This window comes from Entelurus aequoreus, linkage group LG09, assembly GCF_033978785.1.
Source record: "Entelurus aequoreus isolate RoL-2023_Sb linkage group LG09, RoL_Eaeq_v1.1, whole genome shotgun sequence".
Lineage (NCBI taxonomy): Eukaryota > Metazoa > Chordata > Actinopteri > Syngnathiformes > Syngnathidae > Entelurus > Entelurus aequoreus.
In genome coordinates this window covers 57,018,462-57,046,285 of record NC_084739.1, presented here as the reverse complement: position 1 = coordinate 57,046,285, position 27,824 = coordinate 57,018,462, and the positions used below count along the sequence as shown (strand labels likewise).

Genomic DNA, 27,824 nt, shown 5'->3' with positions numbered 1-27,824 from the left:
TGTGGGACCAGTTGAGAATCCTTGATTAGGAAATGTCTGTAATTCTAAGCATTTTGGGGTTTATGTTACAGAGAAAAACATTGATAACAAATTGGTAATGTCATAAACTACAATGTCACTGATAAAATGCAAACATTTGCTGCAACTTGGTTATTAAAAAAACAACCACGAAATCAGATACTTTGGTCTCAACAATCACAAAAACAGTAAAATCCTGGAGAGATTGGAAATGGACCACAGTCAACAACATCAGATGTGGAATGTGTGGGTAGAAGGTAGCTTTATTTAAAAAGTGTGCAATTATTGGTGAAATGACGGTGGACATACACGGTATGTTTAAAAAAAAGAAATATTGCAATCTGCTTGTTGTGGGTTAACTGGCCAACAGGTTGCCTTTAAGTGGATACACTGGCTCTTCTTTCGTAAAGGACGTCATCCTCTGAGTATCTCTGAAAAACACACAAGTGATCAACGCTATGCTGCCTGGATCGTATGGAAAATTTTGGGATGACTGACTAAAAATTACTATTAGGGGTGTCCTGAAATGATATTGGTCCGATATCATAAATAAAATAAAAAGGTTTGTTATTATATGTGATTGCATGCAAAATGTCCTATATAAACGCTTATACAAGCAGTCATGAAGTGTTTACTTTTTAAGTCAAGTCATTGACAAAAGGTAAACATGGTAGGCTATAGGCTACTAGGAGCTAGCAGCTACACAACAGCTAAGCACACAAACTAGACGTACATAATAAGTGTCCTACATCGAACAATATTGCAATCTAAAACAGCACGTGTCAATATAAACAAGTATTAAATAATTATAGTTTTATAGTACTTACACATACAGAAACAAATTAGAAAGTACCGGTATCTGGTAACTAATGTGTCCGCATCATTCCACTTACTGCTTTATTAGCTTAAAGTCATGAATTTTGTAACCACCAGGTGTCACCAAATAAAATGTATATATAAAAATTTAGCAAAGACAGCGTAAGTCCGTTCAAGACGGTTAATAATAAATGGGTTAGTGTTTTTCATGCTTACCATTGTTTTCTGACTATTTTCAAGTGAACAAACTTTTTCTAACACTACAAAATAATAAAGTATGTATGATTCATGCTGATTGTGTATCAGATTAAATCGGTATCAGCCAAAACTCAAGGCTCCAGTATTGTATGAGAAGTGAAAAAGTTGTATCGGGACACCCTTAATTATTATTACAAAAGCTACCATGTTACTTTTTAAAGCTGTAGTTCTTCCAGAGACAGCTAATGGTGGCTTGTACACCAGGGTTGTTCTCAATGTTTGAGTTGGAGGATTTCCTCCCAAAACCACCAGTTTTCTTCCTCAGCCCGCTAGCTCTGGCTGCGCCCAGTGCTTGCACCTGTGTGTCCTTAACCAGACGACCCAACTTGGGCTTTGGCAGACCGGCAATCTGAGAGGAGCACATGGAAAAACTTAGGGGTTGACAAACAATGATATTAAAATCATACAGTACATAAAATGTAGAGATGTCCCGATCCCACGATTTGACTTTATTTGGTGTAGCTTGCGCGGACCTTGATGTGGCCTGGGAGTGCATGTGGGAAACAGGGAAAGCGGAGTGCGGATGAAGAGAGATAATTTAAAAAAAAACAATGAGAAAGTGAAGAGAAACTGTGAAAGGTTGTGTGATCATTTATTTTTCTTGTTCTTATCATAAGGAATGTAATTCTTTGGGTCGTTTTTTTTATTGTTTGCAAAGTTAAGGAGTAAGTCTCTGAATACAGGAAGGCTTTGACAGCAAGACCCAATTGTGTTAAATGGGAGCCGATTAGGGCTGCACAATTAATCCATATCGAATAGACAATAAGGTTTTGATTAGTGCGGTAAATAACCATAAGAGGCGGAGTTTTCCTTTGTCTTCAACTGTCATTTATTTGTTATACACTAACAATGTATAACAAATTAAAAAAACAACTAAACTAAGAATAAACATTAGAAAATTATTTTACAGTTCTGATCATATTTTGCATTTTTAACACACCTCTTTTCTTTAAGTTTATGGATTGCAATGCCTTGAAGTGGATAGTTCTACTATTCGCTAATAATATAGGAACCACCTGTTTTGTATGTGTATATTTTAAAAAAAAATATGACATTGTTCTGACATGATACACGATTCATTTAATTTTCTTTTCACCATGCAATGATTACAGCTATCGAATCGTATCGCATTAAATCGTAATGTTTTGAAATGTATTGTTAGGGAATCGTATCGTAGCCCATGTATCGAGTATTATATCGGATCGCCATTTAAGGTAATAATTTTTGATATCAATCAATATAAAAAATGTATATCGTGATATAGTTTTCAGCCATATCGCCCGGCCCTCATTTCTATATGCCCAAACATCTGTAGTTTATTGTGTGAATGTATTAACACTAAACCTTGTATTTTATTTATGTAATATACACAATAGACATTATTTATGTAAAATACAAAATGGACATTACACTTTTGTAATGTTTATATTTTCAGTCCTATAAACCCAAACAAAGAAGTGTAAAGTAATAAAACTGAGGAGGAAAAATTCTAAATAAGGAACGTCCATCTTCAACAAAACTTCGGAAGTTTCTGTTTTTTCATGCTGTGAACTGTCTGTCTGGCTGCGCACGCTGGAAACGAGTAGCGAGGTCAGAATAATTAATTTATTGACAGTGCAGTGTCAAAGCCGATGTGTTTACTTTGCAAATAAGTAAACACAGTCTCAAAGGAATATAACCTGCGGAGGCTCTTTCTGACGAAACATCCACATTCCGATGTGGATGGATGGGTAGCTTTTGAGCCCTTGGGCTCTTGAAACTGCGGTCCTCTTCATTATGTAGTTGAATAGCGCTGATATGCAGTATATCCATTCATACAATATATTACTTACCTTTTTTACAGACAAAAAAATTGCTTCCATGTAAAAAAATATATATATTTTGAAGGTGTGGTGGCACGTATCTTGCTGTGGCAGTGCGCCATGATCAATTACATGTAAGGGAAACACTAAGATGACATTCCTTTCTCTTAATATTGGGCTATGAAACACATTTGGCACATGTATTAAAGTGACCGTTTGTTTAAAAGGGCAACATCAATTGTTTTTGAAGGTTCTTTTTTCAAATAGAAATAAATTAGCTTGCTTTTAATGAGCCACGGGAAAATGTGGGTCCCAGGATAAGACCAGTTGAGAACCCTGGATTAGGTAATGTCAGAAATCCTCAGATTTTTGGAGTTTATGTTACAAAGAGAAATACATCGATGGTAACACATTTGTTAAGTCGGGAGCTGATGCAATGTCTCTGCCGCAATTTGTAAAAAGATGCTAAGAAATCAGACATTAAGTGACAGAAACATGCTGACGTGCTGTCATCTAAATAAGTATGTTTAGTGTGTTAAATGAAATGACAGACATGCTCTGTATGAAAACTAATTTACCTTTGTTCTTTACTTCTACTCACTCTTACCTTGACCTATTTGGGGCTACCCTCCTAAGGGTAAACAAAGACTGCTTTGGCATATTAACAAAAACAAAAATGATTTGTGTTTGCACTGCAATAAGTGGAAAGCAGTCTAGTATACTGTCTGGAAAACTAGATTATGTTGCAGAAAAGAAACTTAAATATCTAATTCATCAGTGTTACCATTGTGACCTGATATTGTGGTACATTAACTTATGAGCATTTGGAGTTATGAGCTGCCTTTCAGCTTTTAGCTATAATTTAAGTTGCAAACATACTTTTGAGTTACGAGCATCCCCGCTACTGGTTAAAGTAGTGATTGCTGCCTTCCAAACAGCGGATTTGAGAAAGTGAGTGTGAAGAAGCGTGTCGAGAAAACGAATCGGACGACACCTACAGAATAAAAGAAACATGACCAACAATGTAGCTGACCCGGCAAGCCAGCCCAAACAAAGAACCGTCAGCCCGCACTGCACCGAAGCAGGATCTACCCTCTGGGCCAAAGCAAGGTCCAAATGGCAGGTACTGTATTTATCAATGAAAATATTGAGAAGCTGCTGATGGTGTTTCAGTTCGTTCTATCTTCTGGCTACAAACTGGACAATCAAGCATTACCTTTGCTCAATGAGTTTTACGTAGCCATACATGTCACTTGCTGTCAACTGTGACCTCAGGCCCTTCACTCAAAGATGTCCGTGTGCAACGTAAACTACAATAGCAAATCCTACTGTACATGACGTAGAAGCAGCCTGAAAGAGACATCGCAGAAGTCCACTCTCCAAGGTAAACGCTGTATATTTTTGTTACATTACTTCATAATACTATCGTTGTTTGTAGTACATTCTATCATACTGTTTTTCATACAATATTGTCTACTGTAAAAGTTAGTTTTTCTTAATGAAAGTCATGTTAAAGGTTTTAAATGATGCTGTTTTGAGGTTGGCCAAGCACCGTTTAAACTAATTTCAATGTCCGGCGTTGATTTGCGATACAAATATCTTGAGTTACAAGCTCGGTGATGGAACCAATTATTTTCTAATATAAATCCATAATGACAAAAACACATTGACGACATACACTTACCTTTGATTTCAAGATTCTTACTTTATGATCTTCTTTTGAACATGTGGGACTGTGCTCTGAATCTTCTTTTGATTCCATTTTCTGAGAGCAAACAAAACAGACATAAGACAAAGCACAATTGCAATTGTGAGAATACATACAGTAAAATGGTATTTATAATAGTCTGTGCTATAGAACGGATAGGATATGATAATTTATACAAATTAAAGACTGTATGGTAAATAAAGTAAGTTTTTTGTTTAAAATTAATTATTTAAAAAAAATAAAAAAATTATTTGGCGTAACAGGCTTTCATAGTTTGTCAGCACACAGAAGTGAAGTGAAGTGAATTATATTTATATAGCGCTTTTTCTCAAGTGACTCAAAGCGCTTTACATAGTGAAACCCAATATCTAAGTTACATTTATAAACCAGTGTGGGTGGCACTGGGAGCAGGTGGGTAAAGTGTCTTGCCCAACGACACAACGGCAGTGACTAGGATGGCGGAAGCGGGGATTGAACCTGCAACCCTGAAGTTGCTGGCACGGCCGCTCTACCAATCGAGCTATACCGCAATACAGAGCCGAGCAACAGTGGTAAATGTCAATATTTGTTTCCACAGAGTTTGGGGAATATATTCCTGTTAGTACAAATGCATATTTTGTTTTGTGCCAATTTTGTTCTGTTAAAATATAATTTGTTAAACATTTGTACAAGTTTAAAATGATCGCGATGCTAATTATAATTAGCAAATCAATGGGATCACCAATTTTATCTTAGCATTAAGTTAGCGGCCAACCTTCATCCTGTAAGGTTGCACTGCTTTTTCAGTTTATAATAAACTTATTGTTGATTATGATGATTCTTACAGGTTTGTGAAATTAATGTGTACATTATGCGTGCTTAATTTTACTGTAACTTCAACGTGGACACAATCAATAAACAACCTCAAGTTGGACATTTTTTCATCTCTAGTTTAAAAGACAGTTTAACTATCTGCCAAACTATACTCCAACATTCAGGGAGGGAAGACTAACAAATTTAAATAAACCAGGGCTGTACAAAGTGCCCATCGTAGAAATAATGATAATGATTGTGTGGAAATTCTTCTAAACTTACAGGCGCAGCATGCTCCTCATGAAAGACATTCAAGTCACTAGAGAGGGCTTCTTCTATGTGTAGAGAAGGCTGGGACTGGGAAAAATAAGCGCTGTCTTGGGAGGTTGTGGGGTTGACCTCATCATCTGGCTGCCTGTCAGTTGGGGACTTTGTGGAAATGGAGAAACTGTCCTTCTTGTACTGGAAATGCTGCAGCGAGTTCAGACCTGACGTCGACTTTGGTGTCTGCGATCGATCCATCGAGGGCGAACAACCTGACCAGTTAAACAGCCTGAGACCTTGGCTGCCTGAGCGGGGGATGGTGGTATTTGGAGATGGAGGTGGACTGGGTGTCTCCACAGATGAGACATCTGGACCGTCACTGTCACTGGTCTGAGCAGTGACAGCGGGGGTGTCTTTGACACCGCTGCAAGCTTTGCGACTGAAACCCACCTGAGCAGATTCCTGCACATCCCTGGCAGCTGGACTGGAATTACTAAAGAATCTACACGTGAATGAGAGAGAGAGAGAGAGAGAGAGAGAGAGAGAGAGAGAGAGAGAGAGAGAGAGAGAGAGAGAGAGAGAGAGAGAGAGAGAGAGAGAGAGAGAGAGAGAGAGAGAGAGAGAGAGATTTAATCTAAAGAAGATAATGTAGTAGAAGTTCTTGTTGACTTATGGGGAAAAAAATTATATCTAAAGACATAAGTATTTTATTGTGTCATTAAAATACAAGTGAGTGGGCTTCTTGCCACAAACCACCGCAGAGTTTCCTCCAGGTTTACGGTTATGTGGCAAGGGGACACCCCCACAAACACACATGACATGTAGAGACAGAAATGGCATGATGTCATGCAAACAAGATAAGCATATTTACTTCAGTGTTTTCAATACATTCATATACTTTGGGTGCCCTGCCACAAGTAAATTTAGGGCCGCTACAATTAAGAGAAGTTACTGGAAGGTAACAATTCACCTTCGAGGTGATATATGTGCTGCGATCTCCTGGCAATAGTGTTTTACAAAACATCGACTACATTATTTGTTTAAAAAAATGTTGTTTGTGGTTTGAGAAACAGGCTTTTGTAGTTAACACACGCGCACACAAACAATTTTATTATGTTAAAACCTCATTTGTTAAACCGATTGCAATTATTTTCTTTAGCCTGTCAATAGGGTCATTTATTGTATTGTTAGCATCAAGCTAGCGGAATGGGAGCCAACCTTCGTCCTGTATCGTATTGCTTTTTTTCAGTTTACGCTAAACTGTATTGTTGAATTAAGATAATTCATGTATGCACTCTTCTTGTGTACAAACCACGGGGTTGGGAAATTGTGTTAGATGTAAATATAAACGGAATACAATGATTTGCAAATCATTTTCAACCCATATTCAGTCTAATATGCTGCAAAGACAACATATTTGATGTTCAAACTGATAAACATTTTTTTTGTGCAAATAATCATTAACTTTAGAATTTGATGCCAGCAACACGTGACAAAGAAGTTGGGAAAGGTGGCAATAAATACTGATAAAGTTGAGGAATGCTCATCAAACACTTAGTTGGAACATCCCACAGGTAAACAGGCAAATTGGGAACAGGTGGGTGCCATGATTGGGTATAAAAGTAGATTCCATGAAATGCTCAGTCATTCACAAACAAGGATGGGGCGAGGGTCACCACTTTGTCAACAAATGCGTGAGCAAATTGTTGAACAGTTTAAGAAAAACCTTTCTCAACCAGCTATGCAAGGAATTTAGGGATTTCACCATCTACGGTCCGTAATATCATCAAAGGGTTCAGAGAATCTGGAGAAATCACTGCACGTAAGCAGCTAAGCCCGTGACCTTCGATCCCTCAGGCTGTTCTGCATCAACAAGCGACATCAGTGTGTAAACTAGGATATCACCACATGGGCTCAGGAACACATCAGAAACCCACTGTCAGTAACTACAGTTGGTCGCTACATCTGTAAGTCCAAGTTAAAACTCTCCTATGAAAGGCGAAAACCGTTTATCAACAACACCCAGAAACGCAGTCGGCTTCGCTGGGCCTGAGTTCGTCTAAGATGGACTGATACAAAGTGGAAAAGTGTTCTGTGGTCTGACGAGTCCACATTTCAAATTGTTTTTGGAAACTGTGGACGTCGTGTCCTCCGGACCAAAGAGGAAAAGAACCATCCGGATTGTTCTAGCCAGCATCTGTGATGGTATGGGGGTGTAATAGTGCCCAAGACATGGGTAATTTACACATCTGTGAAGGCGCCATTAATGCTGAAAGGTGCATACAGGTTTTGGAACAACATATGTTGCCATCCAAGCAACGTTACCATGGACGCCCCTGCTTATTTCAGCAAGACAATGCCAAGCCACGTGTTACATCAACGTGGCTTCATAGTAAAACACTGCGGGTACTAGACTGGCCTGCCTGTAGTCCAGACCTGTCTCCCATTGAAAATGTGTGGCGCATTATGAAGCCTAAAATACCACAACGGAGACCCCCGGACTGAAGAACAACTTAAGCTGTACATCAAGCAAGAATGGGAAAGAATTCCACCTGAGAAGCTTAAGAAATGTGTCTCCTCAGTTCCCAAACGTTTACTGAGTGTTGTTAAAAGGGAAGGCCATGTAACACAGTGGTGAACATGCCCTTTCCCAACTACTTTGGCATGTGTTGCAGCCATGAAATTCTAAGTTAATTATTATTTGCAAAAAAAAAATAAAGTTTATGAGTTTGAACATCAAATATCTTGTCTTTGTAGTGCATTCAATTGAATATGGGTTGAAAAGGATTTGCAAATCATTGTATTACGTTTATATTTACATCTAACACAATTTCCCAACTCATATGGAAACGGGGTTTGTATATCAATGTACTTTTATTTGTGTGTTTATTATCCACAGTGAAGTTGCTGTAAAACTAAACATCCTAAAGTTTGAGTTTTTTCATCTCTAAATTAAAAGGACTGTTTTCCTATCTGCCAAACTACATTCCAACATTCAGGGAGGTCAGAATCCATCCTTCCATCCATTTTCTACCGCTTATTCCCTTCGGGGTCGCGGGGGCACTGGAGCCTATCTCAGCTACAATCGGGCGGAAGGCGGGGTACACCCTGGACAAGTCGCCACCTCATCGCAGGGCCAACACAGATAGACAGACAACATTCACACACTAGGGCCAATTTAGTGTTGCCAATCAACCTATCCCCAGGTGCATGTCTTTGGAGGTGGGAGGAAGCCGGAGTACCCGGAGGGAACCCACGCAGTCACGGGGAGAACATGCAAACTCCACACAGAAAGATCCCGAGGCCGGGATTGAACTCACGACTACTCAGGACCTTCGTATTGTGAGGCAGACGCACTAACCCCTCTGCCACCGTGCTGCCCGGTAGGTCAGAATGATATATGTAAATAAACCATGGGTGTACAAAGTGCAGCCTGTGTTTCATTGTAGTAATAGGCAGCAACAATTTAAAAAAAATACGATAGTGTGACAAATAAAAATATATGTTGATACTAATCAGTAAAAACACAAATTTGTCTTTAAATAATTATATATTTTTTTTAGACTTTTAAAAAAATAATACACTCGTCATAGCTAATTAAACAATTTATATATGATGATGTATTTTTTTACACAAGGCCACGCCCCTGCTGCCACAAATTGATTGTAGATCTGTGAGAAACAATGTAGTTTGTTAAATAAAATAATGTATAACATCACCGACATGAAAAGTGTCAATATATGACTTCTGTATAATTAAAAGGACTATCTTAATATAACGGTAAGAGAAACAAAAACAATATCAATTAGGGCACCTGCTGCTTATGGCTGGGCCGTTCTCATCAGCATCCTGGTTCCTCATCTGCAAAACCGTAGCGAAGCGGTTCCGCGGCCGTGGCTGACCGTTCTGCGTTAAATCGTCTGGCTGCTGCTGCTCGGTCTTTGCTCGCTTCATGCTGGAAGAGGAGTACTGCTGCAGGACATCTTGATCTGACAGACTGATGTCTGAGGCAGGAAAAACAAGTTTTAATTGCAGTCTCGGTGCATTTATCGTAACATAAACAAATATTTTTGTTGAATCAAATAGAAAAGCTATCCACTTGTGCAAGACTAAATAAACACTTAGAGAACACAACTTGAGAACACACCCAAAAAAGAAACTTTTTATCAATAAAAAAAGACATTGAAATGTAATATTGCTTTAATTGAAGCAAATAAAGAGTTATCCAAAGTGCAACCCTGGGAACGTTTGTGGTGTGTGGCTTTTTTTGGCCAGTGGCAGATTGTAGACATAAAAGTCAATGGAACTCTAATAATGTTTAAAAAAAAACGTATTTAAAAGGTCGTAAACAGTCAGACTATGAAAATATATAATTAATTAGTAATACTTTTTTGCAAAAATGTGTTTATCACGGTCAGGCCTGCAATCAATTTCAGGGGCTGTTTGCAACCTTTACACAAATGCCTTAAGGGCTCTAACTTTCCAATGTATTTTAAGCATTATATCTGGCTTCCTTGCGGCCTTTAGTTCGTAATGACGTGAACTACACGTGCACGTAACATGCGCATTAGCTTTGTGTTTTAGCTATTTTGGCAAGCTAGCGTTAGCTAAAAAAAAAAATTAAAACATAGAATGTATATTCATCATAAGGATAAATGTAACTTTAAACATTTATATGCACATACAACACTTCAAACCTTATATATATATATATATATATATATATATATATATATATATATATATATATATATATATATATATATATATATATCTGTATGTGGAATTAAATAATGGAATGCATTAAGAAAAAAATCCAAAAGTGTACTAATATGATGCAATTTAAGAAACTGTTCAAACTCAAAATGTTTACAAGGTACAAAGAAGAAGAACCATGATAAAAATTCTGAATTTATTGATAATCTTATTTATCTCACCATATGACATACACCTTACTTCACTAATTATTATAATTATTTTTTAATGTTATTATTTATGGAGTATATTGTGAATAAATTGAGAACAGGAAGTGAACAAAAGTGTTAGCAATTGCTATGTTATGGAAAAGAAGTAGGATTAAATAAGCTCTGCTTCTTCCTACTCCTTTTTCAAACATTTGAAAAGAGAAACTGGAAATTGTAATGTATCATGTAAGTGTATGCAGGTTCGAAATAAACTCAAACCATAAACATGACTGCAAATTGTTTAAGCTTGCCGGTGTTATATTTTTTGGTTGGGAAAAAAATGTTGCGAGCAATTTGCAAACAGCCCTTCTGACAGCGATAAATGACGGACCACAACATGTTGCTGTTTATTTACCAAATAAATAATCGTAATGTATTTAAGTGTGCTAAAGCGTTTGATACATTTCCATGTTCCTTGTTTTTTTATTTAAATTATCAAGTGTAGCTTCCATCCATCCATTTTCTACCGCTTGTCCCTTTCGGGGTCGCTTAGCCTGTACATTAAAATGGACAGAGTCTTCCCTGCATTACAGCAAGAAAAAAAGACAGTGGGAAGTATGCAAACACATGTTGTCAGTCATGAAATCTTAGCTCTGTACAGATAATGCTATGATGGATTTCAGCTCAGTGAGGCAGTCTCACCCAGTCGAGGTCTCTTCGCTTGTACATTCTTCAAGGGAAGCCCGACACCAGCCAGGCTGATGATCCTCTCCTTCCCCCTGGTGGACGGAGGCCTGTCAAGGGCAGTTGCAGGCTGCGGTGCTGGGACACCATTCGTCTTTCTACTCCAGATACTGAGCTGGGCGGAAACCCTGTTCTCATTCCAGCTGTGACTGCGTTGTCTTGCGGACTGCACACATACAGTACGTACTTGGAGTCATACTTTGATGAAATAGTGCTTTTCTTTAAAATAATTACCTGTGCCATAGGTATGTCTGGGTCGTAGTCATCTATTTTCTCCTGTGTGTTGATGTCAAGGTTCCCTAAGGCCATCTGCAAGGCTGTGTTGTCTCCTAAAGGACTACATCCAATTAAGTTAAGGTAAGTGAAAGAGAGGTAATGAGGAATGACCAGTGTGTGCTTGTTGTGTTTTTAGTAGAGCAGGATACACTCCGGCATAGCTGAGGGTGGCTGGGTTGATGTCTTCTGGGTACGCGTTGAGGGGGACAAGCTTCCTGTTTACAGGATCAAACACCAGCTGGTAAAGGAAGGTTTGATTGGCCCTGACGAACCCTTCAATGTACTCTTCAGGGATTACTAGGTTCATCTTTAGGTACTGGTTCATCTTCCTGATCACCTGACAGCACAAACAAACCAGGAAATTAAGTCATGATCTTGTACACAAACAAGCTTACTTATACTATGTACTGTAATGTATTTAAACTATGAACAACACCTGGCTGAAAGAGATTATCTTTTCGTTTTTCAGCATCCGTGTCCCTGCAAACTCAAACATTTTTGGTCCAAATTGTTTTAATTTGTGGGAAAACCCACCTATGCGTCATGATCCCACATGACAGCGTGGATCACTTCCATTGCTGGTACTATTGTTTTGTCAATTATTCCTATTTAGTGTCTGTGTTTTGCAGCATCTTTACTTTGTTCCTTGTCCTGCCAGCACACCTGATCCTCATTAATTAGTTTTATTTAGTTCCACCTTGTTCCCTAATTCCGTGCTGGTTCATTATTTTGTGTATGCCAAAGCGTGTTATTGATTTCCTGCTAAACCTTTTACATTTCTTCTGCCTGGTTCCTATAATTAAACAACCTTCTACCTGCACAACACTTGCTTTTTCTGCATCCTGGGATCACTACAACAGCCGACATACAGCATCGTCACACCATTTGTGCCTTTTCTCTCTGAAAATAGCTTCAATCAATGTAATTAAAGGGTCTCCTCTGGAATTTAACAGTGTCAAAAATATATACAACTTTTACAGTAAGCAGACTACCATATAGGGGAGCTTTACCAATCAATTGTATATACATTGCAGGCACGGATCAGTCTTGCCGACCACAGGACAGCAGAGACATGGCAGGAAAGATTTGGATGGTGGTTGTTAGGCTCAGAGATCCAAGTGAGGTAAACCTGCGTGGCGCGGTTGGGAGAGTGGCCGTGCCAGCAACCTAAGGGTTCCCGGTTCGATTCCCACCTTCTACCAAGCTCGTCACGCCCGTTGTGTCCTTCAGCAAGACACTTCACCCTTGCCCCTGATGGGTCGTGGTTAGGGCCTTGCATGGCAGCTCCCGCCATCAGTGTGTGAATGGTAGAATGTGGAAATAGTGTCAAAGCGCTTTGAGTACCTTGAAGGTAGAAAAGTGCTACACAAGTATAACCCATTTACCATTTACCATAAAAATAGAGAAATTTAAAAATATTAGCCAGGGTTTCGGTTGAAGAGATTTTACCATTTTTTAGAAAATATCTTCACCGTATTAATATTAGCCATTCCAAAATTGTATGACATCCATAGTTTAAGTCATTTGTTCAATATTTTGGTTGACAAAATATATTTGCCATATGTCTCCCGGCTGGCCTGGGAACACCTCGGGATCCCCCGGGAGGAGCTGGACGAAGTGGCTGGGGAGAGGGAAGTCTGGGTTTCCCTGCTTAGGCTGCTGCCCCCGCGACCCGACCTCGGATAAGCGGAGGAAGATGGATGGATGGATGGATATCAATACAAGCCATTCCAAAATGTACAACATCCATAGTTTATTTCATTAGTTCAATATTTTTGTCTGGTTTGAGATAATCTCTTCACTACATCACTATAAGGCATTTCATGAATACATGAGATACGATAGCTTTATTTGATATAAAATATTGTAATTGTAAAAACTCAAATATTTTTAAACTGGTGAGTTACTTAGTAAAGTCATGGACGTAAGACTGCATTCATGGTATCTGCTACAAGTTTGTTTGTTCAATTATAACATAGCTTTTTATTACATGTAATCTTAATAAATTCATAATTATAAATATATTGTAATGGTGGCGGAGACATGAAGGAGGCAGAATGACTGTGCACAAGTCAGCCTTTTGTTTTTTTTCTCACAAAACTAGCACTGTATAGCTAACAGGCAAGAATGCAACACACACTCACAAGAACAGCTCCTCTACGAAAATATTATTGTAGCCAAATTATTTGCAAACGTGTATTTCAATTTTTGCGTGTGTAATACAATTTGTGTGCAAGTGTACTAATGTGTGTGTCTGTATAGCAATCTGAGTGTGTGTATTCAGACCTGCGTACTTGTGTTTTAGATCGGCGTTGGTGTGTTTTAAGTTGTCTGTATGTCCCTAATCAGAGAGAACCCTCGATAGGCTGTCTACTTACACGTGAGTTTTGCGGCACATCCGCTGTGTAAGGTTTGAGCGCGCGCATGCAGATTTGTGAGCGTGTAATACAACTTGTGTGCACGCATTCAGTCTGGGTATGCGTAATTGAGGTGTGCCTACATTTAACCAACCGCGGAAGACACCCCGCAATTTAAACCAATCAGAAACAACGTACAGCTGAGGTGTGTGAAAGAGAGACGCCAAGACCCGCCTTACGTTGTTTCTGATTGGTTTAAATTGCGTAGTGTCTTCCGTGATTGGTTTGAATGTAGGCACGGTGGATTGAAGGCTTGGTCTAAAATTGGTTACTCCTTTAACTCTGAACTCTCAATGTTTTTCCTGAATATTTAAACATGTGTATTGTCACCATACAGTTTAATTCGGAGCTTGTTTTAAACCTTTCTTTTTGTAAAATTCATGACTTTAGTTTACCCCAATTAAAATCTTAAATCTTCTCATCTCAAATCTTCTACAGTGTTATCTCCTGTTGATATTCCTGTCACCACTACTCTAGTCCCCCTTATATTTTTTCTTTTCTTCCATTTTATTACACAACTTTTGCAATTTCATTGCTTTGTTCTTTTGCTCTCCATTTTTGTGTTTTATCAATAGACTTTCAGTCCCTTAGCACTTTCGCCATTTCCACTTCTCCAATATTTTTCTTAAACCTTTAGCTAGTGTCATAAAGCTAATATCATTTATGTCTTTGTTTGATTTAAATGTCAATATAATCTTGTGCTTCTCCATCATAATCTTTTCCCCCTCTTCCCTTTCCTCATATTCTTTGCCCTTTTACTAGCACTCGATCTTCCATTATTTCTTCCTCCTTTTCTTCCCTCTCTCCTGTTGTCCTATTTGTTTGCATGTGTTCCTCATATATCCCGCCACTATCCCCTCCGCTTCGATGCAGTCACAAGTCAGAGTATGCCTTACTACCAAAAGATTTAAACGTAAGTTAATAGGCTCACGGATCATATCAATGACAGCGTCATTGTCGGACCCCGACTTAAACAAGTTGAAAAACTTATTCGGGTGTTACCATTTAGTGGTCAATTGTACGGAATATGTACTTCACTGTGCAACCTACTAATAAAAGTCTCAATCAATCAATCAATTCTCCTCAAGACCAGCTGGCCAAAACACAGGCAAAACCCGCCGGACGTTGCTTCTAATTAGTTTATATTGTGTGGTGCCTTCCTTGGTTGGTTAGACTAAGGCATACAGGGTTGATAAATTGGTTTGGGATTGATTTTCTCGTGCAGCCAACCAGGGTTATTTGAACTATTGCAACTCACGAGGACCAAAGTTCTTCATCATGAAAAAAATATACATAGAGTAGTGCAAAGCTATTCAACTACATAATGAAGAGGGCCGCAGTTTCAATAGCGCAAGGGCTCAGGGGATGGACATCAACATGTGAGTGCTTCCGCAGATTACATTTCTTTGAGACTGCGTTTACCTAATTACAAAATAAACACATCGGCTTTCCCACTGCACTTTCAATAAAATAAAAACTGTTGATTGATGTTCCTTCTTTTTAATTATTTTCCTTCCTTTGTTTTATTTCTTTACACTTCTCCCTTCATTTAGATTTGTAAGACTGTAAATATAAACATAAAATTATAACGTTCATTGTGTATTTTACATGAATAATGTCCATAGAGTATTTTACAAATAATAAAATAAAAGGTTTAGTGTGCAGTGTACTCACAATAAACAAATGTTTACAAATATAGAAATTACACAACATTCTCCCACTAAACATTGTATGTGACTTATCACTATTAGCACTACATTATTAAACGAGGATTGATAGGCTCCAGCATGGATGGATGGATGATTATTACTCTCAGACAAAAAACAACATGACCACGAATACAAAAGAGATCACGAAGTCAGCAATTTCAAAATAAAACAAAATAAATATCTTTATGCACAAATTATGTCTACATACAAATGTTTGACTAAGTTTTGTGATGAAGCTTACATGCTGGGATTTCTACCATTGTTGTGGTTTTTCTGGATCAGTGTGTCTGTCTCTTAAAAAGTCAGCCAGAAAACAATGGCTCGAGCACTTGCTCGGGGTAGAACATTCATACTTTGTTGTCCAGTCGTTGTTAAAAGTCAGATTTGTACATTTTTTTTAAAAATGTATTTTCCAGGGTTGAATGAGTAGTCATCCACTACTCACCCCACTGCTGCTTCACTGTGACACATATGCCTCGCTGTTGGGGGCGGGAGTACTACATACATGATGAACCCTAGTTTTAATGGTTTCATCAAGCCTACTTGGGCGATGTTCGGCGTGCCAAATGAAAAGCTTTGGCGGGCTGCCAGTAGAATAGGCCTGGTGTAGTGAATGGGGAAATATAAGTGTGAGAAATGTCAAGTGTGGCGTGAGAATGGGTTAAATTGCTTGACTCTCAAGCTCAAAGCGTGAGGTAGCTCTGTGTTTTATTCTGCGGAATTACTACAATCCATCAAATATGTTGACTATTTTCAACCTTGTTTGGAGTCGTTGTGTTAAATAATTTAGTGTAAGAAGAGCGCATTAAATAATTGAAACCTATTCATTACGCACACAAATGTGGTCGCAAGTGAGGGGATCATCTTGTATCTTAATTGTGTCATGAATTGTGCTTATCATCAAGGAATAATCTGCTGTGAGCGATCGCATTACAGTCGTTGTATGATTATACTACGCATTTGTATGGAATCGTGCCAGGCCCCAGACCACTTCTTTCAATCGTTCCGTGCATTAGGTGTTAAGCACAGTACAATTGGTCAAGTGTGAAAATGCTCTGAATCTATGTTCCGCACCCGCTGGGATGGAAGACAAGCACTAGAACAGGGACGCAAACATTTGGATGGAGGCCAGTCTTCTAAACTTACCTTGAGAATATTAGGGTCACTCGCAATCCGTAGCAGTTTGCAAGCCTTGCCCAGGCCAATGCCATGCAGGGAAGCCAGGTAGTCACAACCGGAAAGGATGCACATGTAGCGAAACTTCTCCTCAGTGAAGACGTTCCCCAGAGCGCGACATCGGCCGAGATTACTTTGGTCTATCTCCAAGCCATTCCCTTGTTTGTCCATTTTCAGAATCACCTGCGGTTTTTGGAAAGATGTAAAATGAAGACGATGTCTGGCAAGTTAGACACATACCTACACAGTGTGCCTTGGTCAATAACATCAATACTAGCTAAAATGTTTTGTCAACTCATCGACTTGAGTTGTCCGTGAGGCACCAAGATTGTGTGTTAGATGTGAGGTATCACTCCTCTTTATTTTTGTTGGCCAAACTGTTGCACTGAAGTACATGGTTGTTGTTGAAGAACAAAGCTTGTTTATTTGACTTTATCTTCATTAGCCAAACTGCTTTATCTTTTATATTGATATCAAGAAGTAAACACCATGTTGTTACTTGTTTTTTTTCTCCATTCCATAATGTAATTACTTTAATAACCATTCATGTGACATAGCATTTTGTTAATGTTTTATGGTGTATAATTCCTATACGACCGATTTCTACTCAAACTCTCAATGGATCTGTCCTGATACAGCATGTACATGTACACACATTAGTACATGTGTGCACATAACTTAAAAAATACCTCTCTATGAAAATGTAAAACTAGAGATTAAGGCATCGTGTAATAAAAAATCTGACACGCTGATACTATAAATGAACAAAAACACAAATATTTGTCTTTAAATATACAGATCCAGAATGTAGAGCATTTTTATTAGATATTACAAATTACCCCAACACTGCTTTACCAAACATAGTGAATAGTCATGATTAATAATTATGATTTCAATATTGATAAAAAATAATCTTTATTATTTTGTCCATAATCGTGCAGTGCTAGGTATAAGACTTGACCTCATATATTAACACTATTTGTATCTATATGGCCAAAGTGCAGTTACGTCTTATGTCCATAAGGTGCCATCTTGCGAATTTTTCCCACAATTATTTTTATTTATTTATTGTATTATTTTGTTTCTGCCATATTACTTTGTTTATAATGCTCGTGTTGCTTTCATATGCACATTCAGCTTTCTACTTGAGGTACATATATACATTGTGAATGTGTGTTTAAAAAAAAAGAATGTGGTAAAAGGATTTCAGTATAAGTAGTGAGCCCTCCTTTAAGGCAACACTTGCCTTGACCTTAAAAAGTAAAAATTTGAGGCCTGGAAGTGGCTCGCTGCAGTCAGCCGAATTTTAGAATAGTCTGCATTACTTTATTTACAATAAATCAATTGATTATCAATTATTGACGTTTACTAAATGATTTTATAATCCTCCATGTCCGAATTGCGATGCATCGAAATATCTATTTTCCCCCCACCTCTAATCATGAGGTGGGGGGAAATCACTTTAGCACATTGTTGGTGACTGCACCTCATAGTCCCAAAGACGGTGGAAAAACAACATTGTTACGTCATTCTGCTACATGACAGTCAACATATTAGACACAGCTGTCAACCTTGACTGGTAAAATACCTTTCTTATCTTTGTAAAGACACAAGGGTTCTATTGTTTAGGGATCAGTATGTTGATGTAGTAAATCACAGCGCTTCAAGGGCTCGATACCTTTTTGCAGCCAAATGCTAGCAGGTCAGAGTCTTCCGTGATGACTGCATGAGCCAAACCACATTTAGTCAAGTAGGCCAACTGAGCGTCAGCTTCATATGGAGCCACCACACAGTCTACTCCCTTTGCCCGTGCAGTCTGGAACAAGAAAACACAAACAATACCATTGATCACCATGTCAGTGTTTGACTGATCATGTGACGACAGAAACCAGCCTAAATAAACTACACAAAAGGAAGAGAAAAGGCTTTGTGCGATTGTAGAAAGTGTTTGTGTATACAACAGTCTGTCATGACATGGTTAGTGGCATTTTTTCAAACTGAAAGCTATACGTTACACAACAGCTTCTAGGTATGTAAAGAAGTGCAAATCAGCTTACAAAACATTGTGTGCAATTGCGTAACAGTGCTTCGCAACCCGTTTTTCTTTCAGTGTTGTCTATTGTAAGTTTTATTGAAGTGGGAAAAATATACTGTATGTCAAAACAAGTTGTCTCCTGGATCAAAGAGCTTACATGTAATGGAAGTATTTCTGAAGGGGTGCATTATAAATATCTAACCGCTTATAATTTTACACCAATAAATCCAATACCAATGAGGTAAAAAAACGTTTCGACAACTGCTAAAAATATAAATTTTCAATCATGTGGGATTTTAAAATAAGGAAATAACAATTCTTTGTGTTAGGGTGAGTAAATGATATGCTTCTTTCCCTTCTCTGTGCCGTAAACAGCCTGTCGTGAACTTCCCCTAATCTCATTGAAAACGTCAATTGCCTGAGACTTCTTTAAGGTTTCAGAGAAATACCTTTTGTGTGATATTTGCACCAAATGTGGGGCTGGGCAATTATGGCAATTTTGATTGATATTGTAATTACGATTAATTACACATTTATTCATTAATTTGAAAACATGCATATTTTTTTACCACCAAAATTCTAAATATGAATAATTTTAAATTTTAAAAACCCAGCTCTAAATTTGTAACAAAGAAACCACAAGTTAAATAACAATAAATCAAAAATAATAGCTATATAAAAAACAATACAATTAAGTTTTTGCTTTTCTTTTTTTAATGCAGTTTTTCACCCTTTACACTTATTTTACCACCATAGAGTGTGTGCTTTATGTGATGAATAAAAATTGGAATTAAACGCAAATATCCTCACATTGTTTGAAGCAAAACATCTTTGGACAATTTTGACCAGTATTTTAGGTCAAAACTTAATTTTTTTTTTATTTATCAATAAGTGCTTTACGTACGTTATGCTTGTGTAATGTACTTTTTTGAAACATTTATTACGTTATTTTGTTTGTCATTTCGGAGGTGGCGCATAACGCAATTATTGTGAAGGCGGGGAAGTGTGTTGTGCTGTGGTTCTCAGCTTGATGTTTAAAGAGGCGACTCACTTCAGGTTGTAAAAAAAGGAGCGACTCTTAAGATGCATCCGCTGTTCTGTTTGCACATTAATCCTACATCGATGATGTGGTTCACAACAACACAAGCAGATGAGATGTGCTGTGGGGGTATGGATTGTTCTTCCAACGGGGACGGCGTGGCGCGGTTGGGAGAGTGGCCATGCCAGCAACTTGAGGGTTCCTGGTTCGATCCCTACCTTCTACCAACCTTGTCATGTCTCTTGTGTCCTTGAGCAAGACACTTCACCCTTGCTCCTAATGGGTTGTGGTTAGGGCCTTGCATGGCAGCTCCCGCCATCAGTGTGTGAATGTGTGTGTGAATGGGTGAATGTGGAAATAGTGTCAAAGCTTTGAGTACCTTGAAGGTAGAAAAGCGCTATACAAGTATAACCCATTTACCATTACCATTTACAAGCTTTAGCTTCGTAGTTTAGTCGACCGTCTCTACATCGAACAGGGTGTCTGAGTGTGTCGGGGATGAATGAGCCCAACTGGACACACTATTTTCCCCCAAACAAATGTTCCTTCTCCTCACAATGACAATATATCCTGCGTTTAGCAGCGAGTTCCGTTTTATTGGCCAATTATGTGACTCAGTCCGAGATTGCATGAATGCGGACATCATATGGCTTTTTTGTTGAGTTTAGTGATTATTGATCAGGCATACTAGCGCTGCGTCAAATAAAGTTTTGTTTCCATGATTCTCCATTCAAAAATTCCTTTTGAATCAATTCTGTGCCGCCAGTCTTTTTTTTGCTTTGGACCTACATTTGCTCCGAGACCTTCTTGATTGTAGCGTCATGATCATTTCTTGATTGATTATTGCTATTTAACATCAGCATAGGCATTAGAGACGTAACATGTGCCAATACTACAGCGGACATCACGTACAACAGAGCTAAGCTGTTTTTTTGTGACGTCATAGCCAACTGGAAAAGCAATACAATAATCTGCGCTAAAAGGAAATAAGCGCCCCCCCAATGTACGGGAGGTACACAGAATATGACCGTAGGTGGCAAAATGATGGCATAGATAAATTAATAGACATCCTTACGAATATGAATATATGGCATTATATGCACTGCATAAATTATTGCCTTGATAAATGAATAGACATCCTCACAAATAAGAATATAAAGCATTAAATGCATTGGCGAAGAAGTTTGTCCATGCCTCACTCTTTTACATTGTTTAAATCAAATGTTGGCAAAGCCCAAACAACCACCTTGGGTGTCGCCAAATCATCCATAGCATGTGAAAATGTGCATATGTATGTGAGCCATAAAGTTGGCATGAGGCACCGCACACTTACACATTAAGCTCACGCTTGATACATCTCAACTTTGCCGTAAAAAAGGGCATACGCCAGGTTTTTGTGCGTACGCCCTTGCTGTATTGCAACATCAGAAAGTGGGTTTACAGGAGTCACCTCACCTTAATCAGGTTATGAGCCATGGCTGGAGTGATGTTAACACAGCGAGTGAAACAGTCTCTGGCCTCAGAAAGCTTGCCTTCACGCAACAGCTGTCTGCCTTTTTGAAGGTTGGCTTCTCGGCGCCTGCAGTGCACATAAATAATACACAAATACACTTCACTAAGAAGTAAATGAATAGTTGGGCATGTTATTACTTCTAAATACAACTTCAAGGCATCCTTTCAATACCAATGTCATATTACACAGTAGGTGTCTCAGCATTGTGCTATTATAGTCAGGAATGTCCATTAAAAAGTTGCCAGATCAACAAAACTAATTTAAGGATATATTTGATATAAAAAAGCATACATGTTTGTTTATTTCAACAAACTAAATAATCTGGGAAAAACATTGCACTAAAACACATCAAACCTTATCAGCCGCCTGAAATGCCAGCATTGCTATGACTGTTTTGAAAGCCTACGCTGTTAAAGAAGCTGCCCCAAAGCCAGCGCCAATGAAAGGTGTGAACAAATTATAGTTCTATCTACCGTAATTTCCGGACTATAAGCCGCTACTTTTTCCCCTCGTTCTGGTCCCTGCGGCTTATACAAGGGTGCGGCTTATTTACGGCCTGTTCTTCTCCGACACCGACGAAGAGGATTTCGGTGGTTTTAGTACGCAGGAGGAAGACGATGACACAATGATTAAAGACTGACTTTTCATATACCGGTAGGCTGGTTATTTTGATAACGTACAGGCGAGCACTTTGTATTACTTTGCACCGTTGTATTATTTGTACTCTGCACGAATGCTGTTCGCCATGTCAAAGATGTGAAAGTTTGATTGAATGATTGAAAGATTTATTGTTAATAAATGGGACGCTTTGCGTTCCCAAACAGTCATCTCTGTCCCGACAATCCCCTCCGTGGTAGCAGGAACCCCTATATACTACGGTAATTACACATCAAAACCCTGCGGCTTATAGTCGGGTGCGGCTTATATATGGAGCAATCTGTATTTTCCCCTAAATTTAGCTGGTGCGGCTTATAGTCAGGTGCGGCTTATAGTCCGGAAATTACGGTACATTTAAAAATAATCAATAACAATACGTTTTAGATTATTGCTATCGGTCTTGAGAAGCAGAAAGTTATCTTTATCGGCCTAAAAAATATATTGTTAACAGTCAGGATTCCAACTCACTCTCTGCGAGCCTTTTCCACTTCTCGTTTTGAAGGTAGATTGCGTCCATCGAATACTAGGATTGGTTTCACACCAAAAGTCAACAGCATGTCCACATATTTCATGCAGTATGATACATACCTAAAAATGGGCACACATAAATAACACAATCAGCTATCTGTATTATATTTAATGAAACTTCATTTAGAAATATGAGCCACTTACTGAACAGTCGGCTCTCCTTTAGCAAGCTTCTCAGCACATGAAAATGCTCCTTTATGAAGCCAACAATATGTGTCCACCGCCACTGTCTGGCCTTTGTATTTCTTCACATTGATGGGCTCTCCTGCATCTTTGATAAACTGCAGCAGTCCTTGGATGCCCATTTTGGCTACAGGTATTGTAGCTGCACTGGAAACTGTAAAACTAACCACAGATGGAGGAAAAACATTTATGAAGACAGCTTTACAACAATACACTTCCATGCTTGACTATTTGCAGATGAGATAGCTACAGTGTGGAATATATGTATTTGAGTCCCCTGGTCCTTGCTTGATTTAGGCCAGGGGTCGGCAACCCGCGGCTCCGGAGCCGCATGCGGCTCCTTGACCACTCTGATGCGGCTCAGCTACATACATGCCGACCCCCCCGATTTTCCCAGGAGACTTATGGATCTCAGTGTCTCTCAGAGATTACTCCCAGGGAAAAAATAATCCTATTTACACTCTAATTACTAAATAAAGGGAGTGCCCTAATTGCACTGCAGTAATTGTCCTCTATAGCATTTACATACAGCGTGCCAGTCCAGCCACATGTTGCATGTTGTTATTACTTGCACACACAGGAGACAGCAAAGCATACTTACTCATCAGCCACACAGCTTACACTGACGGTAGCCGTATCAAACAACTTTAACATTGTTACGTTACAAATATGCGCCACACTGTGAACCCACACCAAAAAAGAATGAAAAACACATTTCTGGAGAACATCCCACCGTAACACAACATAAACACAACACAACCATTACCCAGAATCCCATGCAGCCCTAACTTTTCCGGTCTACATTATACACCCCCGCTACCACCAAATCCCCCCACACATCAACCCCCCCCCCCTCCGTGCGTTGGTTGAGCGGAAGAGTTAGGGCTGCATGGGATTCTGGGTATTGGTACCGTCAGTGTAAGATGTGTGGCTGCTGAGGTAGTACGCCTTGCTGTCACTTACGTGAGCAAGGTGAAATTGCATTCTACGTGTGGTCGAGCAGGTACACTGTTAAGGCAGGCTGTATAGGGCACCAAATGCAGTGTCATCACGCTCTGATATTTGGGAGTCTCCCGGGAAAAATGAGAGGGTTGGCAAGTATGACGCTATCAAGCGCCATTCATTCAAAACTCGCGGGCTGCACTATCATCAAATTTCCACATTAAAGTGCGTGCCGGTGCGTGTGTCGGAGACCCCTGGTTAACATAGCACAAAGCATTTAAGCTTTGTATGCGGTGTTTTTCATTTTAAATTTTAAAACATTTTTTGTGGCTCCCATTACTTTCTTTAATTTGTGAAACTTGCCAAAATGGCTCTTTGAGTGGTAAAGGTTGCCGACCCCTGATTTAGGCCAATATGTTTTAATATCATCCAACTGTGGCCACAAGGGGGAGTTGTTTCCGTTTTTGCAGACTAGAACGTCCCATTCCTAACATCCGCCCACAGTTTAAAAAAAAGATCTTCAGTCTGTACAGGTTGCATAGAACTAACATAAAAATAACTAACTAAGCTATCTAAAGAACATTAGTCCAAGCAAGGAGTTGGTTAAGTTTAGGGTGGGGGAAAAGGGAAAGACCATAGTTATATAAAAAAAAAATGTCAGGTTAACAGTTGAATGTATATAGGTGGCTTACAATCATGTGACCTAAAGGCACGTCCCGGCACTTCTGGGTTTCAGGCGAGGGTCTAGAGCCCCAATAGGCTACTGTTTATTTACCTGCATCAGTGCAGATTTGGGCGTATTTTTTAAAGGCAAATATATAAGCGATCATGAAAAAAATAGTTAAAATTGGATGGAGTGAATTTAAACACTCTTAAGAAAAATATTTTTTTTATGACATAAACCAAGACGTTACTGCTCGCCACATCTTCACTTCATTTGACACTTACGGTATTTAGAGAAGACAAGATTGTAGGTACAATGGGAGGTTCTCTATTCCGCCCATAAAACCCAATAAAAAAACATCCAAAAAGCGCAAACAATACTTTATTTATATTTTGTGACTTGAATATGAACCAAATATTGGTGATATTGTTATTATAAACACTAAAGCAGACAAACTATTCCTCGTTACCTTGCTCGTCAAACTTTATTGTAGATCATAAATCATGCCTCTCACCTGGATAGTAGAAGGACGAGGATGTATTCTGACAAGTTGGTACACTTTGAGAGCCAATTTAGACCCGGATATGGCAAAAACAACACAAAGACGCTAGGTTCCGACCCCCTTTGCAAGGATTATGAGTCATTCCTCATCTAAATGGGAATATAACAAGATTCTATTAGTCGGCATCCCAATGACAGCAGACATTGTACAGTAAGTGATTGTTTGTTGGCTCTCATGAAGTCTGCAGTGAGCAATAATCAGTAATGGAGTTGGAAAAAAGCTAACGTTGTGATGCGTTTTTTAAATGAGCGCACTGCGTATGCTTAAAATTATCAAAATACGCAAATATCAAATGTCATTATAAATGTGCCATTTACTACATTACCTTAATGGAAACCTTAATGGAGATGTTTGGATGTTTTAAGGGCTTTTTAGGCAGATTTGAGCAGCTCCCAAGGCTCCTTTTGATCGCATGTATTTAATATTTAGAATGCAAAAAAAACAAACATCCATCTTCATGTCTCACATAATGATTGTGAACGATAGGCAAATTTCCAACAAAAAGCAGTTCCCCTTTAACTCTTATAATAAACAAACAAAAACTTGAAAAATATTTCATGTCCACACCGGCATGTCACCTTTTCCCACTGAATGCCACCAACAGAAAAACTGAAGGATGCGGAGTGTAAAAAAATAGAATTTGACATTGTGAGGAAGAAATAATGATGTAATTAATTATTTATTTAGTGTCTTGGAGGGAAGGAGATAATGTGAAAATTAATAATTGGGTTGTGGTCTAACAAAAGAGGTTCTTAACCTTTTTTTTACCGCAGGGCCTAACTTTTCCGCTATAGAGGGCCCACTCAAATACTAACACTGAATTAGTCATCTTATTTTTTATTTTAAATCACATTTAATATTCATATTTAACCTACTCACAGTTTAACAGGATAAACCTTGTCAAATGATATAAAATGTGTTAATTATAAAGATTATTATTAAGCTTTAGGTCAGACTGAGTATAAAATCAATACTAATGAAATATACTGCAAAAGAAGGGACTCAAAAACTGATGAAAAATAAATTAACACACAGTTATGCAGTGCTAAAATAAATAGATTCTTAACAAATTGATAATAAATAAACTGTCAATAGAATTTAAGTGCATATGAAAATACAACTTCACCACTTTAGTCATATTTTTTGCGCTGAAGAAACTTCTGTATGACTTTATCTCCAGACCTCTTCTGTTTGGTATAGATTGTCATTACTTCTATAAGTGCAGAGTCGTGTATAAAGAGAGTATGGCCAACTAGACGACAGGCGCCATGACTGCAACCAAAGACGTGTGCAGCTGTGCCTGTACGCATGCAATTGCTGTCGTTTTGAGGTTAGTTTTTCTGACGAAATAAACCAAAATAATATGTCTATATAAAGTTCTGATAGTTCTAAACATACTCCAGCTCAAAAACCTATAAAACATACTTTTATTTTGTGAAAGTATGATTTTTCAGCCGTATTTGACGCACACTGCTGCTACATTCCTGCTGCGTTTCGTGACCACCAGGCCCTCTAACACACGCTGACGGCACAATAAACATGAAAAAATGCACAGAGCGACCAACAAATAACTTATTACCCTCATTTTGCCAAAATCTTAATTAGTTGTGGACAAACAATCACAGATAAAATTATACTTTTGTGTAAAGTATGTCATGTGGAGGCTGCCTCCAAAGTATTTGTAATCACTGTACGTATCACTCATTAGGCATTACTGTAACTCATTCTCACTCATTTATTTTCTGTAACATGGTAAGTGAATAAATGTACTTTTATTGTTATTTCCCCAAATGTCCGCACAATAACTCAGATATGGTAACACTGGTGCGCAGTACAGAATATGGAGTGATTTTTGGTCCAGAATATATTTTGCTTTATTCATTATTGATATATTTTCTGCCACTTTGTTGTATATTTTTATCAGATTCCCAGCTAATTTTTTCATCTATTATTACATCCAAAATTTGGTTTGTTTTAATCTTTCAATGTCTATCTATTTGTATTTGTCTTTAAGTTTCTCCTCTACTGTTACCAGCAAGCGGCTTTTGTCATAGTGTTCTGGGCAACATTTTGCGTTCCTCTGAGAAAAATGCATTATGCTTGCTTTGTTTTCGGCTGTTGCAACCGTTCAAAACGCGAAAAGGATAAGTTTTTTCAAGATTCCTTCAGAGGTAATCAAGAAGGGCGAAAAAGTGCAAGATTTTACTAAAAACAATGAGAAAAGCAGGGGAGCATAGTTGAAAAATGCACAAGTTTGCAGTGATCTCTCAGTTAAAGGTTTGTTTTATATACTTTTAATGTTTAGTATTTCCCATTTACGTATTATCTTGATATTATTTGTATTTTATCTCGTTTTGGACTTTTTAAAAACACATTTTTTGCTACTAGTGTTTCGTAAAGCACCAACGCGACGAGTCTAAATAAAAGAAAGCAAATGTGAGCAAAACCTAAAAGAGTTGAGCTTTTACGAAATAAATGAAGCTTTCAGCACATACACAATGTTGACATCTATACTTGTGTTGTCCTAAAGTCAATTGTTAATATTCTTTACATAATTACTTGATAATAATTTTGTATTATTGACTGCAAGACTTTAATTTGGAGCTAAAGTTGTTTATATGTATTGTATATGCTATAATCGGTAAACAGCAGTTAGATGATGTCACTTCCGCTAAATTACTTCCTGTTGGTCGACTTCGTTCAAAAGCAAGTCATACATGTTGCGGTCTTCTGTGGTTCTTTCTGTTGCCATCCTACACAAAGCGGCGAAGAAGCAATGCCGTAAGTTGTCTTTAATAAGTTAACAACATGTCAGAC

General features: G+C 38.3%; 1 protein-coding gene across 5 annotated transcripts in view; it reads right to left on the bottom strand.

Annotated features, from left to right (window-relative positions):
* Positions 1–263: 263 nt before the first annotated feature.
* exo1 (exonuclease 1) overlaps positions 264–27,824 on the bottom strand; it is a 39,519-nt gene continuing 11,958 nt past the window's right edge. The window contains exons 2-16 of one of the 5 annotated variants that reach the window (XM_062057757.1): positions 24,960–25,096; positions 22,801–23,001; positions 22,597–22,716; positions 21,414–21,537; positions 18,563–18,700; positions 16,855–17,067; positions 11,732–11,919; positions 11,541–11,643; positions 11,265–11,472; positions 9,473–9,662; positions 5,677–6,160; positions 4,579–4,659; positions 1,505–1,576; positions 1,245–1,441; positions 264–449 (exon numbers count right to left, since the gene is read on the bottom strand). In XM_062057757.1, coding sequence (XP_061913741.1) covers positions 374–449; positions 1,245–1,441; positions 1,505–1,576; positions 4,579–4,659; positions 5,677–6,160; positions 9,473–9,662; positions 11,265–11,472; positions 11,541–11,643; positions 11,732–11,919; positions 16,855–17,067; positions 18,563–18,700; positions 21,414–21,537; positions 22,597–22,716; positions 22,801–22,961 — 2,355 coding nt within the window. In that variant the 5' untranslated portion in view covers positions 22,962–23,001; positions 24,960–25,096 and the 3' untranslated portion in view covers positions 264–373. The remainder of the gene's footprint in view (positions 450–1,244; positions 1,442–1,504; positions 1,577–4,578; positions 4,660–5,676; positions 6,161–9,472; positions 9,663–11,264; positions 11,473–11,540; positions 11,644–11,731; positions 11,920–16,854; positions 17,068–18,562; positions 18,701–21,413; positions 21,538–22,596; positions 22,717–22,800; positions 23,002–24,959; positions 25,097–27,824) is intronic. The other 4 variants (XM_062057759.1, XM_062057758.1, XM_062057760.1 and 1 more) reach the window with 4 other exon arrangements.